This window comes from Ascaphus truei, chromosome 14, assembly GCF_040206685.1.
Source record: "Ascaphus truei isolate aAscTru1 chromosome 14, aAscTru1.hap1, whole genome shotgun sequence".
NCBI classification, from domain to species: Eukaryota; Metazoa; Chordata; class Amphibia; order Anura; family Ascaphidae; genus Ascaphus; species Ascaphus truei.
The window spans coordinates 29,127,727-29,149,638 of NC_134496.1; the positions used below are offsets into that span (position 1 = coordinate 29,127,727).

General features: G+C 43.4%; 1 protein-coding gene across 1 annotated transcript in view; it reads left to right on the top strand.

Moving 5' to 3' along the window:
- The first annotated feature begins 10,202 nt into the window (after window positions 1-10,202).
- Window positions 10,203-21,912, top strand: part of LOC142465883 (kyphoscoliosis peptidase-like) — a 32,293-nt gene continuing 20,583 nt past the window's right edge. The window contains 4 exon segments of the mRNA XM_075570288.1: window positions 10,203-10,335; window positions 13,614-13,667; window positions 18,489-18,554; window positions 21,772-21,819. Coding sequence (XP_075426403.1) covers window positions 10,239-10,335; window positions 13,614-13,667; window positions 18,489-18,554; window positions 21,772-21,819 — 265 coding nt within the window. The 5' untranslated portion in view covers window positions 10,203-10,238.

Genomic DNA, 21,912 nt, shown 5'->3' on the forward strand with positions numbered 1-21,912 from the left:
GGTACACACTGATGAGTTTGCTTTTCTAACAATGTTTTAAAGACTGCCCATTTATCTTCTACATTTTTCCCTGCAAAAAAATCATCCGAATGTATTATTTGTAGATTAGACCTCAGTTTATTAAAATCTGCCTTTCTAAAGTTTAAGGTCTTTGTTGAACCCAAGTAATCTGTTTTTTGATCATTTATTTCAAATGAGACCATGTTATGATCACTGTTACACAAATGTTCCTGGACTTGAATATTTGTTATTACTTCTACATTGTTTGATATTACCAAATCCAGTATTGCCCCTCTCCTGGTTGGTTCCACAATAATTTGGGTCATATAATTGTCTTTAATCACCCCCAAAAACCTGTTTCCTTTTGTTGTAATGCTAATCTCTTTGCCTCAGTCTATGTCTGGATAATTAAAATCACCAATTATGCAAACATGACCTAGTTTTGATGTCTTCTCCATTTGCAAAAGTATTTTAGCTTCCTCAATCTCACAGATATTTGGTGGTTTATAGCATATCCCTGCAAACATTTTCTTTATACTTTTACCTCTACTGCTAATTTCTATCCACAAGGACTCTACATTTTCATCATTCCCTTAATAAACATCTCCCCTTATAATAGGTTTTAGATCCGGTTTAACATATAAGCATACTCCACCTCCTCTTCTATTTGCTCGATCCTTCCGAAAAAGGGAATAACCCTCTAAATTAACTGTCCAGTCATGAGTTTCATCCCACCATGTTTCAGTAATGCCTATGATATCATACTGCTCCCTTGTGGCTATTAATTCAAGCTCCCCCATTTTATCTGTCAGGCTTCTTGCATTAGCAAGCATGCATTTACGTTTTTTTTCAGCCTGTACTATTAGCTTCTCTTCTCCTGCCTTTCTGTGCCAACTTGGTTTGGTCTTTAGAAGATTTCTAGTATCTTCTGTATTTACTGTACTATGGGTGTCTCGCTGCTTGTCAAACTCACACTTACCCCCATTCTACCTCCATAACCCCTTGTTTCCTCATCTATTCTATTTCATTTGTTATCTGTTTCATACCCCTCCCCCCTCTATCCTAGTTTAAAATCTCCTCCAACCTTTTTAGCATTCTCGCCCCTAGCACAGAAGATCCCTCTTCAATGACGTGCAATCTGTCCCTAGAATAAAGATGGCACCTCATAGAAAAGGAGTCCCAGTGCTCTAAAAACCCCAAACCCCTCCTTCCTGCACCACTTTCTTAGCCATGCATTAACCTCCCTGATCTCTGTCTCCCTGCGGTAGCGCATGGCACTGGTAGTATTTCAGAAAATACTACCTTGGAGGTCCTTGCCTTAAGCTTTTGGCCTAGATCCCTGAAATTATTTTTTAGGACCCTCCATCTTTCTCTAACTTTATCATTGGTGCCAACATGTACCAAGACTGCCGGGTCAATCCCAGCCCCTCCCAACAATCTGTCTACACAATCCGCAATGTGCCGAACCCGAGCACCCGGGAGGCAACAAATTGTTCGGTTCATGCGGTCATGGCAACAGATTGCCCCATCTGCCTTCCTAATAATGGAGTCCCCTACCATCAAAATCTTTCATGGTATCTGAGCATCCTGGGTCCCCCTCTGTGCTGGAGGAACTATTCCCCTGGCTGCAAGAGGAATCAGTCTCCTCCAGCCTTGCCATTTCTGCCCCAACATTCCCAATATCTTCACTCAACATGGCAAATCTATTGGGATGGGTCAGCTCAGAACTGGCCTGTCTCTCCCTGTCGCCCCTGCTTCCCCTTCTAACTGCTACTCAGCTACCTACCTGCTCCTCACTAACAGTGCCACCATCTGCACCACTAGTCCAAACAAGGGCCTGCTCAGTGAGCACTATACCCCTTTCAAGTGGAGAAGCCACCTGGCAACCTTATTCACATGGCAATGCCAGTAACCATCCTCACCCACCGATAAGACCCAAAAAGTCACAATGAGATAATGGGGAATGGCAGGTTTGTGGGCCTGCCGGAGACATGTGAATGTCCTCAGAAGTGGTGTTTTTATTTGCCAAGTAAGTACAGATATCCATGTTAATGTTATCATGTTGCCATCTAGTGGTCATAATATGGAATGGCACTTACAGTATAAGTAGATAAGGAGATAGGAATACAGTACTGGGGAGGTGGAGGTAACTTTTAGGCCTAGATGCACCAAACTTACAAATGGTTTTGCCAAAAGAGAGAACAGATAAGTATTTAACTATATGATTTGTCATGTTGGATGCAGCATTGGGGTTCTCTTGTCTTTTGTTTATATATTGTCACGTACAGGGTTGCCACCTTCTGTTGATAGCTAACCCAGGGAATTTTTGCAATTCAATTACATTTCTGTTATTTATTTAATTTTTTATTTATATATTTAACTCTCTTACCTTCTCCGGCGACGGCATCTCCCGGGATCTCCTCCAGCATGGTACCATCAACATGGCTACGTGATGGCAAATGGTGTCACATTGCCACGACATCAGGACATCACGTGACGTTGCAGCAAAATGCATCGTCATGTTGCCATGACAAAGGGACACCTCATGGTGCCGTGACTTCATGCGACGTCCCGTTGTCATGATAGTGCTCTTACCTTTTAAGAGCAAGTCCTGAGAGGCAGCTGTGAATGACCTGTCTATTAAGACTTCTTCCTCCTATTAGAGGTAAAGAGAACATTTGCAGAGATAGTGTTAGAAGTTGCAGAAAAAGAGGGCACACCGTGACGTGGTCTGCAAGCTTACAATGCTTTGGCCAAATAATTTAATCAAGGGACCCTCACTTGTGAGAGAACAGATAAGTATTTAACTGTATGATTTGTCATGTTGGATGTAGCGTTGGGGTTCTCTGTCTAGAATGAAATAAATAAAATGTTAATAAATAAATGTTAAGTTACCTAAATTAGTAACTGAATTTTTTCCCCCGGAGTTTAACATATCCACAAAGGTAATTAAATGCAATAACAACTGCCGCCTTTTAACGCATTAGCATAGACTTAACGCCAGGTTAAATTAGCACTGCCTTGTGTTACCTTCAAAATAATATGGCTCTGGTAATGCCTGAAAACCCTAAATATGGGTTTCACTGGTGAGGAAACCCCATATTTCGTGGTCTGGATGGGAGTAATGCCTCTTTTTTTACTAACGTCAGGTTAGTTCCCTGTGTTAACCTGAAAGGCCTGTAGTGGATATGGTGCTGTTAGGGCGAATGCCTCTTTTGCAAACCATTAACAGCCAGAAAAATGTAACCATACATTATTGTATGGGTTAACATCTCTTTAGTGGATCGGTGATACAAATAAGCTGACGTTAATATAGGTGAATGTTAGATTAAATAGCATAACAGAGCTTAGTGCATCTAGACTGTAGTGAAATGTGAGGTTTCCAAAGTGGACATCTCTGGAACATCCTCCTGGTCTGTGATGGTGTTTGAATGCTAGGAAATGCAAAGAAATGTAACCCCTTGGCCAAGAAAGGGCTGGGAGTGTAAATACTTAGGATACCATAACCTGATATCACTACTGCTAATTGTGGGTCAACAATCCCTTCTATTGCTCCTGAAGAGACATCAAGAAGCCCTAAACCATCCTGGATTGCTGCACCTTTTCCGCCAAAATGACTTTGGAGACCCAGTGGTATCAACCGGTACCGCAGATTTAATGTTTTACGGTATGTTTTATTATATGTTCCACGTATGTTATTATAGCGGTATCTATTGACACCAAATGGGGAGTGTTCTGTCTCCAGCCTGTGGTTTTTCTGCTTTTGCTGTTACGTAGCTGTGCTCCAGTTCCGCCCCTGTTGCTATCCATCTTTGCATTAGAACTGTCATTCAGCCTGTTGCCTCGGCAACTACTCTTTCCCTCACCTCTGGGGTCTTGTGTTATCTCAATCGTTTCCTACTTCTAGGAAGTGCTTCCTGTTTTATGTCCCTGTTAGGTTATGTTTATAGTGCCGGCTACACAACTGATGACGTCGCCATCGCCATTGGCGAAAGTTAAACTTTAGGTTTGAACGACATCGCTGGCGACAAGGCCAGTAACGTCACGAAGGGGGAGGGCAGAGTGCAATAGGCGCTCTGTGATTGGTTTAGAGACAGTCACATGTGGCGACTGTCTCTCCCAAAATCTAATTTCACTGGCTTCCAAATTTTTTGGCGCTCCGCCGCTCCGTCGCCGTTGCGCCTACTATAAGCGCATGCAACGGATTCAATGTATTTATTTTGGTGCGGTGTCGCGTTGCTGTCGCCAGGCACTATAAGCGCAGTCTTAGTTAGTGTAACAGTTTGTATTCTCAACACTTGCAGTCTGTGGCTGTCTCAACCTACGCTTCTTGTTATAGCATTGTTTTTTTTTTTACCAGACTCCTTATTGTTGTGTATTTTGGAACTTTTCCCTTCATCCCTGTTTGTTTGTTCCTGTAAATAAATATAATCTGAAACTCACAGCTAATTCCATCATTGCGTGAAAGAAGGAGATGCGTTTATCTGCCTGTCAAAGTTTACTGAGCAGAAATGTTCGCCTGTGCAAGGGAAAGAAATGACAATCCAGAGGTCTTGATCAATAAAAGTGAATATATATTTATTTAAGGATGATCGATCTTTCGATCCACAACGTGGACCTTGATAAAGGAGCAGTGGCAAAAACAAAACACATATAAACACATATAAATACAAATTAAGTTAAAGTGAGGAAAATAAAAATGCGAACAGTAAAATTATTTAATGCTCAGACATAATTCAACGCTCATTTTTTTCTAGCTAAGAAGTGTGCAACTTTGGCTTCTGTTACTGGACCTCTTTAAGTTTATTTCTGTTATGGGAGTGGAATATTACAACTTATTCACGATCCTGCCACGTGAGCTCAGTAACTGGGCCCCCCTGAGCTGTGAGCAACTCTCATGATAGCAATCGTCTCTTGAACCGATGCCATGGTTCCCTGATGTTCTCCAAGGTGTCCAATGTATCTGACAGTGTGTGTGTAGGATGGGTGAATCTAGCCAAATCCATTTCCCGAAATGTTTTCACATTTTCAACCCAAATCCATTTTGTGGTATAAAATCGCCAAAACAGATTTGGTCGGTTTTAATCAGTGCGGATTCATCAAAAACCGCCATTGGATACAACCTGTGGACGGATTTGTAGAATCCAATCCGTGGATTCAGCAATCTGGTCTTAAGAATTCCATGATAACCTTGTTGATTCAAAATGAGACTTTTCTTCAATATCCATTAGGGTTTATATTAACCAATTCCATGTCTTTTGAAACAAAATGATGTAAGAGTTAGACAAACAATTAATAATTAAGAGTGTGTGCAAAAGTAAGGGAAACCTGGGTTTTATCAGCTAAATTAAAGGGGGTAATTAGAATCAGGTGTTAAATAATTAGTTAGATCTTCAGGGGTGAGTTTGGGAGGCCCCGTCTTATATAAAGATCAGAAACTTTGAGTTTGGTCTTTACCATACAGGTGTGTGAAAACACGTAATGTCACGATAAAAATAAATCCCATTATGATGCTCATCAGTCTAAAAAGGATTACAAAACCATTACAAAACCATTTTTAAGGATTTGATGCTCTACCAATCTACTGTCAGACAGATTGCCTGCAAATGGAGAAAGTTCAAGACCATAGTCACTCTACCCAGGAGTGGTCGTCCTACCAAATCTCTCCAAGAACAAAACAGCAAATCATCCAGTAAGTCACAAAGAAGCCCATTGTAACATCCAAGGATCTGCAGGCCATTCTCACCTTGGCTAGTGTGAGTGTTCATAACTCAACTATCAGAAAAAGACTCAACACCAAAGAGAGCACACAGATGATCCACAAGACTTCTGGAACAATGTTCTCTGGACAGATGAGTCAAAGGTAGAACTTTTTGGTCCCAATGAGAAACGTTATGTTTGGCGAAAACCTAACACTGCGTTTGAACAGAAGAACCTCATCCCAAAACGTCAAGCATGGTAGTAGTGTGATGGTTTGGGGCTGCTTTGCTGCCTCAGGACCTGGACGGCTTCCCATCATTGATACAACCATGAATTCTGCATTACATAGTTACATAGTTGATGAGGTTGAAAAAAGACATACGTCCATCAAGTTCAACCTATGCTAAATTTAGACAACAAATATTTTATACTATATCTATACTTACTTATTGATCCAGAGGAAGGCAAACAAAAAAAAAGCAGTGTCATATCATCCAATGATATCACATAAGGGGAAAAATACATTCCTTCCTGACTCCAACAATTGGCAATCAGATTAATCCCTGGATCAACATCCTTCCCATGTATACTTATTTGGTATATCCCTGTATACCTTTCCTTTCTAAAAAGATGTCCAACCTTTTTTTGAACAAATCTATTGTATCTGCCATCACAGTCTCATTATATCAGAAAATTCTAGAGGAGAATGTCAGGCCATCAGTCCGTGAGCTGAAGGTCAACCGAAAGTGGGGCATGAGTTGAAGCAGTTCTGTAAGGAGGAATGGGCCAAAATTCCTCAAAACCGATGTGAGAAATAGACCAGCAGTTACATGAAACGCTTCTTTGAAGTCATGGTTGCTCAAGGGGCCGCCACCAGGTACTGAATGTAAAGGTGCACATACTTTTTCACACATGAATATTGAATATTGAATAATTTGTGGATAAATAAAGGTTGAAAAAGTGACATGTTTTTGTGTAATTTGTTTGATCGAGTTATCTTTATCTACAGTAATATCAGGACTTAGATTAAGATCTAATGACATTTTACGTTTGAAATATGTGAAAATCTTAAGGGGTTCGCAAACTTTTTCTCGCCACTGTATCTAATACCCAGGGGAACAGTACTTTACTGCTTTCAGACTGGCCAGAATATAATACCCCCCACTTTGTAAACACTTTCAAGGGTTCTGACTGGAATTGATGAGGTGCTCATTACATCCCATATTCTATCCTATTCTACGCTCTCCAAAGCGCTGAGTACACTATTGGCGTTATATAAATAAAAACATACAATACAATTCCAAGCTGATCTCTTTTTCCCATGCTTTCACGTAATTTTGCTTTCCACTCTGACCCCCATCCATTACTAACCCATATATAGCAGCTTGATTGTTCCCAGAGGCCCCTAAGCATCTAAACATTGACTCAAATTGTGCTTGAGAATGTAGTTATCTACTTGTCTACATTGCCATGAGTCCTTGCTGCCCCACTTATATCTGGTCACAAAAGGAATACAGTAATTATCAACAAAGAGAAGAACTCAGAGTAAAAATGATTTTTGCTCTGGTCCGGCTTCCAAAAGCACCAGGGATCATGGCTGGGGGGAATTCAGGACTGTCACAGATAGGCGTCCACGGGGAGGGGAATGTAGTAAGATTAAGTTGTACTCCAACTTTGTCCCATATTTGCCACAATCCCTCCTTAAGTGGGTTCTCATTAAGATCACTGGGGCCTGTGTGTTCTGTCCATCCATCACATAAAATCAAAACTCCTTGATAAATCGCCAACAGGGCAAATCGCCTCCTTTTTTAATCATGGAAACAGAATAAAGTTATTTTTGTATGGACTCTGACCCTGGCTCCTTTTTTAATCATGGAAACAGAATAAAGTTATTTTTGTATGGACTCTGACCCTGGCTCCTTTTTGCTTCAGCTTTTTTTTCGTTATTGTGGACTCTAATTACTGGCGGCTCATCTGGCTTTGGCTGATTCTCCCTGAGTGGGTGTGAATAAAGACAAATCTTGCATGTTCTAAATGTTAATGGTGTCTTATTGAAGATATGACTCTGGGAACCCTGAATGAGGCGATAGGGGTGTGAATACAGCTCTTTTTGTCACTGCTATACCTCTGAGGACATTGCCTATTTAGAAACGGGTAAAACCCGTGTGAATACATTATTGTTTACCTTTACCCACTGACAAGAGAGGCCACTGTTTTGTTTTGTTTTTCATTTTTGTATAGCCTTGAGCACTCAGTTTTTCTTTAAATGTACTTGAGGACCTTCCCCGCACATCTTGCTATCTAAAATCGTAATGAGTCTGTTTTTGTAATACCAAGTCCTTTTTCTAATGGTACTGAGAGGATTTAGATTTGTCGTTGGCGTGCCAGTTTAGAATCACAAGAAGAAGTTAAGGAAAGCAATGCACTCGCGCTGTTTGGTAGATCATTCTTGTTGTGGTTTGTGGTGCTGGAATGAGAGCAAGAAGCCATCTCTAAGGCTAAGGCCCCGCTCCCAGAGTCAGCGCACCTGCGCTGCTGACAGGCGGTGCGCTGAGATACACAGACCGCGCGATCTGCGGTCTGTAGGGAGTGGGAGCCGGAGCGGGAGGTGGGCGGGAGGTGGGAGGTTTGATCGGGAGGTGGGCGGGAGGTGGGCGGTTTGATCGGGAGGTGGGCGGGAGGTGGGCGGTTTGACAGGGAGGGGGGGCGTGGCTTGAGCGGAGGGACCCGCTACTCTCCCCCCCCTCCCTCCACGGACTCGGGCTGGAGCTGGAAGGTAAGTTTAAACACACACACGCAGGCACTCATTCATACACGCGCACACACACACACAGGCAGGCACTCACGCACTCATACACACACACACGCGCGCACACACAGGCAGGCACTCACGCACTCATACACACACACACACACACAGACAGAGGCAGGCACTCGGGCACACACACACACAGACAGGCACTCACGCACTCAGACACATACACACACAGGCACGCACGCACTCAGACACACACACAGAGAAAGGCACTCACCTGCTTTCACTCCACACTCCTCCCCGCTCCCCGAAGCCTCTCCTCCTCCCGAAGCCTCCCCTCCCCATTGGCTCACAGCCACACACGTCACGCGTCAAAGCTAGGAAACACCATTCTCTGGTGTCTCCAGCGGCTGACGCGCTACAGCGTGTAGTGCTCTGTGCAGCCAGGGGGGACCGGACCGGCTCGCGAGGATTCCCCTGCTGGTGGGGAACTCGCTACCCGCCGCCCGCGCCAACGAGCGCAGCGGGACCGAGGCCTTAGCAGCTTCTGTATCATCCAGGTGAAAAAGAGATGCTCTGCCACACTGTTGCAGTAAGTAGGCAAGCTACTGTAGGACTATTCTGGCAAGTCTACAAGCAGTTGTTAGCTCAGAATTTCTGTAATTTGATGTATGGCTGAACCATATTAAAGTCTTTAACCTCCTTGTGGTGCAAAGTGTCACAGAAACTCACAACGTAAAAACGGGAGTATCATGTAATTACACAAAATGCATGAACGCAACATTTTGTAACACAATTCACATTTACAGAAGTGAACCTGTTTTAACTCAGGGGCATAACAGATGGTTGGTGCATTTAATTATCTAACGCTCACAGCTCCCGTGATGCAGCCACATGCCTACAGGAAAGCGTCATCCCAGAGCAGTTAGCTGTGCCTGCTTTCCAAAGCACACCTGCGGCACCACAGGGGCAAAGACGACGGATGATCCTTGGGAACGGGAATGCAGCAGGTGACAGCCACCTGTTTGTTATACCAGCGAAAACAGTGGAGAAAGGCCTAATCAAGGGAGTCTGTGGGCACGGTCCTGCCGGATAACAAGGAACAAAAGAAATGGCGATGCACTGCACGAAAATATCCCACACATTTAACTTTCAACCCCTGATCTTAGACCTGCTGTACAGCCAAAGTCCCTGAATGTCTCATCTTGGGTAACTCTCCGCCGAATCAGGATATTCTGTGATATTGGTAGGATATTCTGAATGATAATTCTATTGAATCCTATGGAAACTCTGTGATATTCTGCATTACCAGTAGGTAAAATAAAGCTGGCTGTCGTTTCATTGTTGCTGGTATTAAATACCTATACTCCAAAAACAATTAGTCACTAAACATCTACACCAAATACTGTTATATACTGACTTATTTTGGTTGGGTACTACAATAATAATAATAATAATAATAATAATAATAATAATAATACAATTTGGAAAGAATCCTGGAGATGATCAATATAACCAAAGGTCAGATTATTACACCCAGTTACCACTTGTAAAACAGTAAATGGGAATGTTTGACATTGCTTAAGACACAGTTTATGTATCTGTACACTATCTACAACAAACAATATTTAATGACACCTTTATCCCACGCTGTTAGATGACTTTACAATCACAGTTTAAAGTCTCAGGCCGTAACCAGGAAATGAACACTATTTTTTCTCATGCTACATACAGTAGTTACATAGTTACTTGCTGACTTCTTTCATTTTAGCTTGAGTACACCATGGCACTGCATCACCGGCTCAGCCTGTGGCAGAAGAGATTGCTGGGAATTCTCTGCTTCCCATTGCTGCCCTTCTACCTTTGCGTGTACTGTCTATGTGAGTACCCAATGCATTTACTCTTACTCCTTATTCTGTGTCACAGTGCAGTCAGTGAAGCATGCGGGGATTATATATCAAAGTCTCTGGGCTACAAAACTGAGACACTTCATTTATCAAAAGCAAAAATGTCATTGAAAGCAAAGGACTGTTTTATTTGATACATTTGGTGCTATATTTTTGCCCCTGATTTGAAGCCGAATGACTTTGGTAATGTACATAACACCCCATGTGTTCCCCCTACATAGCCTTTGCCCCCCCCCCCTGCCGTGCATAGCATTCTGCCACATAGCCTCCCTTCTACCTAATAGCATCTAATCCCCCTCAACCCCAGAAATGTAGCCTGCAAGTTGCAATCATCCTTAAAGCCATCTCCTAATAACACTTATTTACCCATTCTCTGCCAGTGGGGCAGCTGGTTCCCCTGGGAGCAAAATGGTTACAAATTATTTACTTGTAACGGGTATTCCCTCTGGTCTGACCCTCCCAATCTCCTATTGGCCCCTGTGGTCTATCCAGCCCTCATTACATGTTCATGTCTGGTGGTGCACCTGTAGGCAACAGGACTCCTGAGTCTCCCGCATGATGGTATTCGGGGATGTCACGCCAGACAGGCAGCTGAGGTAGTGGGTGCGAGTCCTACCTATATCATGTGCAGCGCCTCCACCTCATCAGGATATATGCATCCGCAGGGAGATGGTCCTGATGAGGAACTCCTTCTTGGTGGTGAGGGCCCCTGGAGAGTAATTTCAGACTCACACCAGGGGGTTCTCGTTGAACAAGTCATCTTTATTGTGCGTGGTGATGTGGGCCAGCTGCCCCTCACAGTCAGTGCTTCAGCCGCACATTGTGCTGTACTCCCCTTTAAAAGGTACGCCCTCCCAATGGAGTGGGATCCCTTCTCCCTCGCAGGGAGATCACCCCTGTGCCAGGTCACTGGACACAGTTGGCCTTCTATGGCTGGATATATATAACAGTGCCACTAGTTACTGCACTAGTGGGAACATCAGAACTTGCTGCTTCGCCTTCACCTTGCAGCATCAACCCTAACTTTAGGCAGTGCAGTGCCTTATATACCTCAGGAGGCAGGCACATCTCTGATGTCACTAACTGTGGACTCAGAGCATGTAGCCACTCCCATCCATACATATGGCACCTCACCAGGGTGTGAGGGCAAACCTCCATGATTACTGCTGGCATTCCTGTAACTTACCAGGTTTTGCTGCCAGCAGGAGAGATGACTGTAGACCATTGTTATGCATGGCTACATACTGTATGCAAAAGAAACAGCAGTTATATATATGGGTATAAATTGCACCACTCCGAATGCAGTTACTAGGTACTAGAGTACTTGTGGCGAGTAACTCCTTCTCAGCTCCATGACCAAGCACCTACTGCCGCCGCGACAAAGCAACTTGGTCATATTGACCCCTCCTTCAGGAACTTCAGTCCTTGTTTGTCCAAAGAGTATTTCAGGTTTTACCCTGCAAAAGAGAGAAATGTTAGCAACTTGTTCAAGCATCCGTTACAACTCTAATTCTAGGGATGGGTGGAAAACCGCTGCAGCTCAGGAGCAAGTGCCCGATCCTGCCCCAGGGCTGCTGGCCTAAACCCCAAGGCCCCTCCCCTGTGTCGCCCACGGCCGCACTTGCTGCCAATTCTGATTCAAAGGGTGGGGGGGGCACCCAATTGGGCTAGGCAAGCTTCACTCTATAGATTGTTTTTCATTATTATTATTATTATTGTTATTATTATTATTATGATGAGGACATTTCTGTGATCCTTCCTCCTGCACATTGTCTGTACTGACAAACAAAAGATTTCTGATGATGAGATCCTGTTGTTATAGAAGAAATAAAAATGACATTTGGTCACTAAAAATGTGTAGAATTTCCATTTTTTTTTTACATTTTAGTTTCATTTCAAATCAGTTTAACCATTTAAATGCTGTACTAAACCTCACCTTACTAATCAAGATTATTTATATTTTTAGAATCAATTCAGTTTTTCTCTATTTGTGTACTGATTAGAAATATGATTAGAAAGTGTATATCTGATAATCCATTCATGAATAACCAGAGGCGGTGCTATGCCATAGGACACCTTTTGATCCCTGCAAGAGAACTTAATGTCCAGTCAAGTGAATAAAATAACGTAAGGGGTCTTCTAGCGCTGGAATGAGTCTTATGGCATAACACCATTTAGTAAAATGGGCCTAAATGTGTAAATCAGTGTAGTGTTCCATCTATAAAGACCAATTTTTAACCACAAATTTGTTGTTCAGTTAAATGCCATTTAAAAACGTAACCTGAGTTTACGAAACAAGGTTACGTATATTGTTAGAATCCATCCGGTAATTTGTTTTCTAGTGGGTAATAATGTCTCACTTCTAATCTGTTTAATTGTCTTATTGTATTCTGTTTCCCCCTTCTATTTTCTTATCTGTCTTACCGTATCCCATCTCCTTCTTACACTTCCCTTAATCTTTCTCTTTTTTTGTCTGTGCTGCTTGAGTCTACTGTAGACCAGCGGTGCGCAAACTGGGGGGGCGCCCCCCGAGATTGTCTGCGGGGGGCACGAGGTTTACAGAGGCCCCGCACGCTTCCCAAAAGCACTTAAATTAAGTGACAGGGAAGTGGCCAAGGCTTCTGTAAACTGCACTTACCTTGGCTCCGGCGGCTTCTTAGATGCATCGCCATGGCAACCCCGGCATCAAATGACGCCACGAGGTCATGTGACGTCAACGTGACGTCATGACGCCGGAGCCTAGATAAGAGGGGTGGGGGTCACAGAGAGAGCGGAACTTCCGGCAGGGGGGCGCAGGAAAAAAAGTTTGTGCTCCCCTGGTCTAGATCATTGTATTTTTAATGCATTTCAAAATTCCTTGTCTCTCTCCATTGAACATAGTTGTTAATATCTCTGTGCATTTTACAAACCCGAGAGAATGAGCCCTGAAATACAGGGTCACCGAGGTGGACTCTGAAGTCCGCTCAGAATTGCCAAATGACCAACAGAAGTTATCATTCTCTGTATTATGGGTCTAAGAGGTATATTCTATAAGTTCTGAGATCTCTGATCCATGAGGTCGGACAAGGGAGTCCCATTGAAGTAAATGGGACTTCCGTGTCAGACTGCGCAAATCGGCGATCTCACATCTTATACAATATATCCATATGCCTTTTACTTATCAAATTATACACGGAGCAGCATAATGAACACTTTGCCCCACATCTCTATTCTTATCTATTATTAGTATTTATGGTGTCGTGTATTTCCAGGCCTCAAACAGGACGAAGCGAAAACCGAGCAGGAGGAAAGTAATCGGGATGTAGGTGAGTGACTGGCTCTGACCTGTGCTATATGACAGCAATACTCTTACACTAAGACCAAGATCCGCAAAGCCGTTTTAAATCTGGGCTCATAACGTGATTTTACCTAAAGCAGGGACGGGAGTTATGTTCGCAGAGATTAATGCATATCCTCAAAGCTAAATACATGCAAAAACAATGCCTCTTCAACATTACTGTACATTATCAGGATCATCATCAACAGCTTTAGTCCCTCTGGAGAGGGAATATTCATTCACTCTCTCTCTCTCTCTCGTTACGGGAGCAAAAATATATCTCTCTCTCGTTACGGGAGCAAAAATATATCTCTTTCTCGTTACGGGAGCAAAAATATATCTCTCTCTCGTTATGGGAGCAAAAATCTCTCTCTCTCGTTATGGGAGCAAAAATATTTCTCTCTCTCGTTATGGGAGCAAAAATATATCTCTCTCTCGTTACGGGAGCAAAAATATATCTCTCTCTCGTTATGGGAGCAAAAATCTCTCTCTCTCTCGTTATGGGAGCAAAAATATATCTCTCTCTCGTTACAGGAGCAAAAATCTCTCTCTCTCTCGTTATGGGAGCAAAAATATATCTCTCTCTCGTTACAGGAGCAAAAATCTCTCTCTCTCTCGTTATGGGAGCAAAAATATATCTCTCTCTCGTTATGGGAGCAAAAATCTCTCTCTCTTTATGGGAGCAAAAATCTCTCTCTCTCTCGTTACGGGAGCAAAAAATCTCTCTCTCTCGTTACGGGAGCAAAAATCTCTCTCTCTCGTTACAGGAGCAAAAATCTCTCTCTCTCTCGTTACGGGAGCAAAAATCTCTCTCTCGTTACGGGAGCAAAAATCTCTCTCTCTCTCGTTACGGGAGCAAAAATCTCTCTCTCTCGTTACGGGAGCAAAAATCTCTCTCTCGTTACAGGAGCAAAAATCTCTCTCTCTCTCGTTACCAGAGCAAAAATCTCTCTCTCTCTCGTTACGGGAGCAAAAATCTCTCTCTCGTTACGAGAGCAAAAATCTCTCTCTCTCTCGTTACGGGAGCAAAAATCTCTCTCTCTCGTTACGGGAGCAAAAATCTCTCTCTCTCTCGTTACGGGAGCAAAAATTTCTCTCGTTACGGGAGCAAAAATCTCTCTCTCTCTCTCATTATAGGAGCAAAAATCTCTCTCTCTCTCTCTCTCTCTCTCTTTCCATCTCTTTCCATCTCATTATCACTATTGGATGTTACAGGAGCAAAAATAAAACATGAAGTTATTGTTTTTTGTAAGATATGTGGTGGGGTTTAGTTTTGTAGATCTGGGCAGGACCTTTGCCATTATGAGTTTTATCTATAGCCCATGCTGCTCTTAGAGTAAATGAGGAGAAAGGGAACTGTAGGGATTTTAGAGTTGAAAAGCCCAGGCTAAGGAGACAGATACATTTCTCTCTGGGAAGAACCTATACTCGAATAAATTATATATAATGCAGGCTTCTTGCCCGGCTCTAAAGGAGTTTGCATCGAGTTGAACTACAGTATATACATGGCAATGCTCAGTCTCTCGTACCTGTTCAGGGTGCTGGGTCCGTGCAGGTTAGGCGAGGCCATTCTCATAGAATAATTATGGGTGCCAGGAACTATTATACTATTAACAAGAGCTTTATTCACATCAGTTTATAAATCTCGCCATACAGTACAAAAGACAGACTTGAATTCAGACATGAACTAGTGGTAAACCATATGGGTACTCTGTGCTCACACTCCTACCTGGGGAGGTACTTACAGTATTGTATGCTTGTTTCCATTAGTATTGATTACATAGTTACAGTACATAGTTACATAGTAGATGAGGTTGAAAAAAGACATACGTCCATCAAGTTCAACCTATGCTGAATTTAGATGACAGATACTTTATCCTATATTTATACTTACAGTATATTGATCCAGTGGAAGGCAAACAAAAAAGAAAACAGTGAAATTACATCTAATGATATCTCATAAGGGGAAAAATAAATTCCTTCCTGACTCCAAATTTGGCAATCAGATTACTCCCTGGGTCAACACCCTTCCCATGTTTACTTATTTGGTATATCCAGGGTTGCAGACAGATTTTCCATGAATAGATTTATGACTGCCCCCTCCCTCCGTGTTGGCTATCTTGCGAGCCCCCTTCTCCCCCATTTTAAACCTAGTGAGCCCCCTCCTCAATTTCCCCCGTCTTTCCATGTATTTCTCTCCCCTCCGTCGCACTCTTACCCCCTCTCTTCCTCACTCACTCCCCTCACCCCCTCTCTTACACCCCCTCTCTCCTCTCACTGCCCCCTCCATCAATTACCCCACTCACACGCAGTCCAGCTCCTTCAATCCCCCTCCTCACACTCATTCCCTCCACCCCTGCCCCCCCACACACAATACCCCCACAAAATACATACCAACAAAAAAACACTCCCCCCAAAAAACACCCCTAAATACAAATCCCCCACTTCCCAAGTACACACAACGCCCCCAAATACATACAACCCCCCAATCCCCAAAATACATACAACCCCCCACACCCCAAATACATATGTAGCCCTGTTTCCCCCCCTCTCTGGAAGATGTACTGCTGGCTACTGATGTCTGTGGTGTGGTCATGCCTGTGAGGGTCCAGGAGAGCTGAGTGTCCGCGGTGTTGTGGGGTAACAGGACAAGCTTTTGATGATCTTTAGGTTCCACTCAGGGTGTCAGCACCTCCAGCTCTAGCAGGCTCAAGGATTCCCAGAGACAGTCCCCGCCAGGGCAGACTTCTTCCATACCCTACCCAATAGACTGTAGACTCAGACAGGGGTATATTAAAAGGGATGCTTTATTTAGCAGCCACTGCTGGTGTCATGCAGTGGATACAGATAGATTGAGATGGGTCCCAGACCTCTGGATGATGCTTGGTCCTCTGATAAAATTGAGGCCATGTTCTCAGTTCTGATCTCTCTCTCTCACAGTCAGCCCAGGAGGGACTGACTGGCATGTCTCACCCCCAGCCGGGAGGAAACTGCACACCCCTCCTCTCCCTAGGAGGGGTGGAAGAGAACGCTCTATAATTTAGCACTTCTTCTCTGAGACACCAGAAGGGGAGGCACAAGGTCTGCACCATTAGTGGCTATACACAGACCCCGTGTCACCACCATTCCTGGCACAGAGAGTCAGCATGAGGGGGGGGGGGGGGGTCAATACTCCTATGATAGGCTGCCACGCCTGTAGCTACTAAGTACTTACGTGACAGGAGGCAGAGAGGCAGTCTGGACTAGCCATGGGTGCACATAAACCCCCAATGCCCCAAATACATACAGAATCCCCCACCTCCCAAATACATACAAAAAAACTGCACCCCCAAATACATACAAATAACCCCCCCCCCCCAAATACATTTGAAAAAATAAATAAGAACACCCCACCCAAATAAATACAAAATATAAACTCACCTGGCTTGGGGATGGTCTCAGGCCTCTGCTGCTCTGGCTGTCACACAGTTTCTGCTTGCCACTTGCTGGGCTTCCCTGTCTCCCACACTGTGTGGGCCTTTTGCACCGATGTGAGAGAGAGGCCCTGTGCGGGACAGTAAGGGAGGCCTGCAGCTGGGGAAAGCCGGGACCCGGCGGCTGGTCAAAGCAGTTGACTTCTTTACCTGGCTGCCAGTCCTCTCATTGCCGCCGGACCCCGGCTCCCCCCAGCGGTGCCCTCTCTCTCTCTGACACTGACATTGTCTCCCGCCAAGCCTCTGACACCAATCCTTATATGCTGGTCCTGTGCAGAAAATAGAGGAAAAGAAGGAGCACACAGGAGACTTGTTTTGAGTTTGCAAAAACTTCAATAAAGTATTCACAGCATCAGAGCTAATAAAGGTAACGTTTTAGGACTAATGCGTCCCTTCCTCAGACCCAGCAGTGGTCGTTACCTTTATTAGCTCTGATGCTGTGAATACTTTATTGAAGTTTTTGCAAACTCAAAACAAGTCTCCTGTGTGCTCCTTCTTTTCCTCTATTTTGTGCCTATTATCAGGTCCAGCTTTGAGACGCCGGGACCATTGGAAGGTAAGCACCAGAAGCAGAATAATATTTATATACTCTTTACAAACAGTGGTGTGCCATTTATACCTACTATTGCTCCGGTCCTGTGCAGAAGGGAGCAGCTCTTGGGGAGCCCCATCAGGCTGTCCGCCTTTGTGGCAACGCAGATGTACACTGGGGTGGCTGAGATTCAATGCAGCGGAGTATAGCTTACCTACAGGATTTGAATGATCAACGCCTCCATTGAGAACAGAATGTATTCACAATGTATTATTAGGTTTTAAATGGACGTTTGTGTTTTTTTCTATTTTAATAAAATGTATTTATTTTTTCAATATTAGTAGAGGGGTGTGCATCAACAGGGATCCTTTCTCTTTCGTGTTTTGCACTAACTAAATAGGGCACATTCCTTAACTAAAAACAATAAATGGTGACATGACACTATTAATACTCATAACTATACACTTAAATATATATACATTACTCACAGTAAGGCCCTCCAACTGAAATTCCAACCTGAAACGGAACCTGCTTCTAGAACATTGGGTGGAAGCTATATATACTCTTCTATCTCCCTATGGTGACATCACTTATCTCAAGACCTGCAAGGGACTGGCAATCCCTTCTTCACAGTCATTCTACATCACATAGAGGGGAGGGCAGTAACCTGCATGAGCCCACAGAGTTAACCCATTAAGGCTCTTAACCCATTAAGGGGGCCGCAGTCATAAATATTTGTTTGTATATCACTTACTTCAGCATGTTCACGATCGTTACCCTAGTGATGATGTAATGTCTCCTACAGGACATGTGGAGGATGCACGGATAGGTCCCAGGGACAAGAAGATACAGGTATCATTCAGTAACAAAGGTATGAAGGAATATTAGTTGTTGTATCTGTAAGGCTATAAGCGAAGACAGCGGCAAAGAGCCTGATAGGCAGAGGTGTGTTACAGAAGCAGTAGCAAGTGGGTTATAAAAAGGGTTAAAGCTGGAGATCTAGAGGAGTCCCACTCACCACAAATGTAAGTTGAAGTCTTTACACCGGGATAAGATTTTAGGAGCAATTTCCATTCATCGGATGAGACTTACTATGCAGTGAGAAGGAAGCAAGAAGAAAAACCCAACTCAGAATTCAGTAAGAGACTCATTCTATTCACTGTACAGAAGCCACATTTCCTGATATTTATCAGAGTTGAAACAAAAGGAAAGCGCTCTACCACCCCATAACCTCTCGGCTGTTAAACTCATGAAGATATAATTTACAAGATTTATTAATCCAGCCTGAATAACCATGCGTGTATAGCATAGTTATGGGTGAGTAGACCATACGCTACCTCCTATCAAATTAAGGACACAAAAAAATTGGCATACAGGTTCTCACAATTAGTCGGATGGACTTGCACCAAATTTGGTGGGAATCGATCTAGCTGATCACAATATGGACGTTTCGGAAGTTACATGAAAAATGAAGAATGTTACGTTTTAATCGTGTCCCTTTAGCCACATATTACCAAAAAGCGTCTACATCCATTATTGTCAATTTGCTATAGGGTGTAGTAATAGGTGTGTGAGAGTGGCACACCACTGTTTGGAAATTTGAAAGAATGCAATATTCCCTCCTGAGGCTCACCCTCTGTTGATCCCGGCGTCTCAAAGCTGGATCCACATATAGTATAGAAGAGTTGAAAGTAGAAGAAGCGCACAGGAGCCTTGGTTAGAGTTCAAACCTTCTAGTTATATTAAATCATCAGAGCAAGTGTACAAGTAGTGACGTTTCTGGACAACCCTGTCCTTTCCTCATATCATACACCTTACAAATACTGTGTCACAAAACATCTATAAATACCCCTAACGGTTGAAATATCACCTTACCCCCAAAACACCTGTGATCACAAGCTGAGATGCCTTGATTAGTTCCTGGTTCAACGTCTGACATCATCGCGCATCGCAGCGTCATATGACGCTGCTGGCGTCATGGGACGATGACGTCACGTTGCAATGTGACGTCATCACGTCATGACGTCAGCAGCGTGTATGGTCTGAGGAAAGGACAGGGTTGTCCAGAAACGTCACTACTTGTACACTTGCCCTGATGATTTAATATAGCTAGAAGTTTTGAACTCTAACCAAGGCTCCTGTGCGTCTTTTACTTTCAACTCATCTACACTATGGGGTGTAGGACTATGGGGTAGGGAGTATAAAAGTACCTTTTAAAAATAAAATTATTTAATGTATTTTTTGAGAAATTTTAGGTTTTGGATGACTGATGATTACTGGGGATAAAATCTATTATATCTCATGACCTTATAGACAGATTTGCACCAAATGTTGTACACATGTAGTCTGTACCTTTGATGCACAATGTGGTGGGAGTTAGACTAGTCGATGATGAGATATTTGGGTCCAAATTTAGACAGAAAAGCATATTAAGAGGGATACAGAAGCCGTTTAAATTTATGGTTAATAACAAACGGTTATACAGATATCCCAATTGGCTAGATGTATTTGCACTGAGTGTAATACTGTAAATTGTTTGTGCAGATAAATGCAATCCTGTGTTCCAAATTTGGTGCCTATCGATCTGCAAAATAGTGATATGGAATGTTGGAAGTTAAGTAAAAAGTGTTCTGTGAGATATTTGGGTCTGAAATTAGGCGGAAAAGCATACGTATAAATAGGTGCAGGACAACAATTAAAATTTATGGTTAAAAACAAATGGTAATACGGGCGGTACTCGCTTTTCCGACGGAATGCGTCCTGCTAACCGCTGTCAGTTAAAGGGCCATCGGATTGCCAGTCCCATGTTAATCGGCGGCGGTGACTGTCGGAAAAGTGGGTCCGGCGTCGGATAATGCGTCCAGCGTACTGCATCATGCGGCGTCAGATAAGGCATCTGTCGGAAAACGGGATGTTGGTAAGCGAGGACCGCCTGTATATCGCGATCGGTTTAAAGGATTTTTGCCAGGTCTGACACGTTTCTAAAACTAAAAGTGGTGGTGTATCACGGGCTCAAGAAGAAGCTTCAGGTGTCCTACGTAGAGATGGGCGAATTCTTTGGGTGGATTTGGATCCACAGCGGATCAAACGGTTCCTTTGGTCCGCGGATTTCCGCAAATCAATCTCAAAAAGGGCGATTAGTCTTTTATGGATTTCTTTTTATCACCGACAATCCAAGCCACGGATTCCTCAATCTGCGGGTGGATTTTAAGAATCCGTAGATTCAGCAATCCGCGGATTGGATTCTTAAAAACCACCAGCGGATTGAGGAATCTGCGGATTGGATTGGTAAAATCTACCAGAGGATTGTAACCAATGGCGGTTTATGATTAATCCGCACGGATTGAAACTGGAACAATCCACTGATGGATTTTACTCTGCGGGATGGATTTTGAATGGAAAGCTCGGGAAATTCTGCGAAACGGATTTTGACGGTTTTGCCCGTCTCTAGTCCTAAATGTAAGTGGACTAATGTATTTCTATCTACGGGCTGGGATATGGTAAACTATATTCCAACACCTACCCGGGTCCTATAAGGAAAGTAATGATCTTACGTCCTATGAGGAACCCGGGGTCTCTGGTGTTACATCTTTTGTTAGTGTTACAGTCACTGTGAGACAGCGTGCCTTTGATGGAAAATATAGGAAATGAAAAGACAGGGCGAGCAGAGCAACAACAAACAGAAGCACGGGAACACGAACTAAGAAAAATAAAAATTACTTTATTGAAGTCATTGACAAAGATTCTACTCTTTTCTAAGTTTGGGTTCCCGTGCAGCTGCTTGCTGTCTCTCCATTCGCTCTCTCACATGTGTGTGTCAAATTTGGTGAGAGTCTGTTCTGTCGATCTCGAGATAGGAGCATCAGAACTGAGACAGGAAAGTATTAAAATAGGCACAAGGCTGATAAATGTAGGGGGTGATAACAGATAAATGGTTTGTCATCATTTCCAATCAATGTGTGGCTGGCCCCTGTGCTGCTGAATGGTTCACTGTGATGTTCTAGGGGAGAAGCTGCTGAATGGGATGCTGTGATATCCTAGAAGAGGGGCTACTTATCTATTACATATATTTATGGTGTCATCCACAGTATCTCCAGGCCTGAAACAGGATAAAGAGAAAAACAAGCAGGAGCAAGGTGATCGACTCTGAACGGTGCTATATGACAGCAGTGCTCCTACACTAAGACAGGACCCTTGTTATCATGAGTTATATATAGTCCATGCTGCTT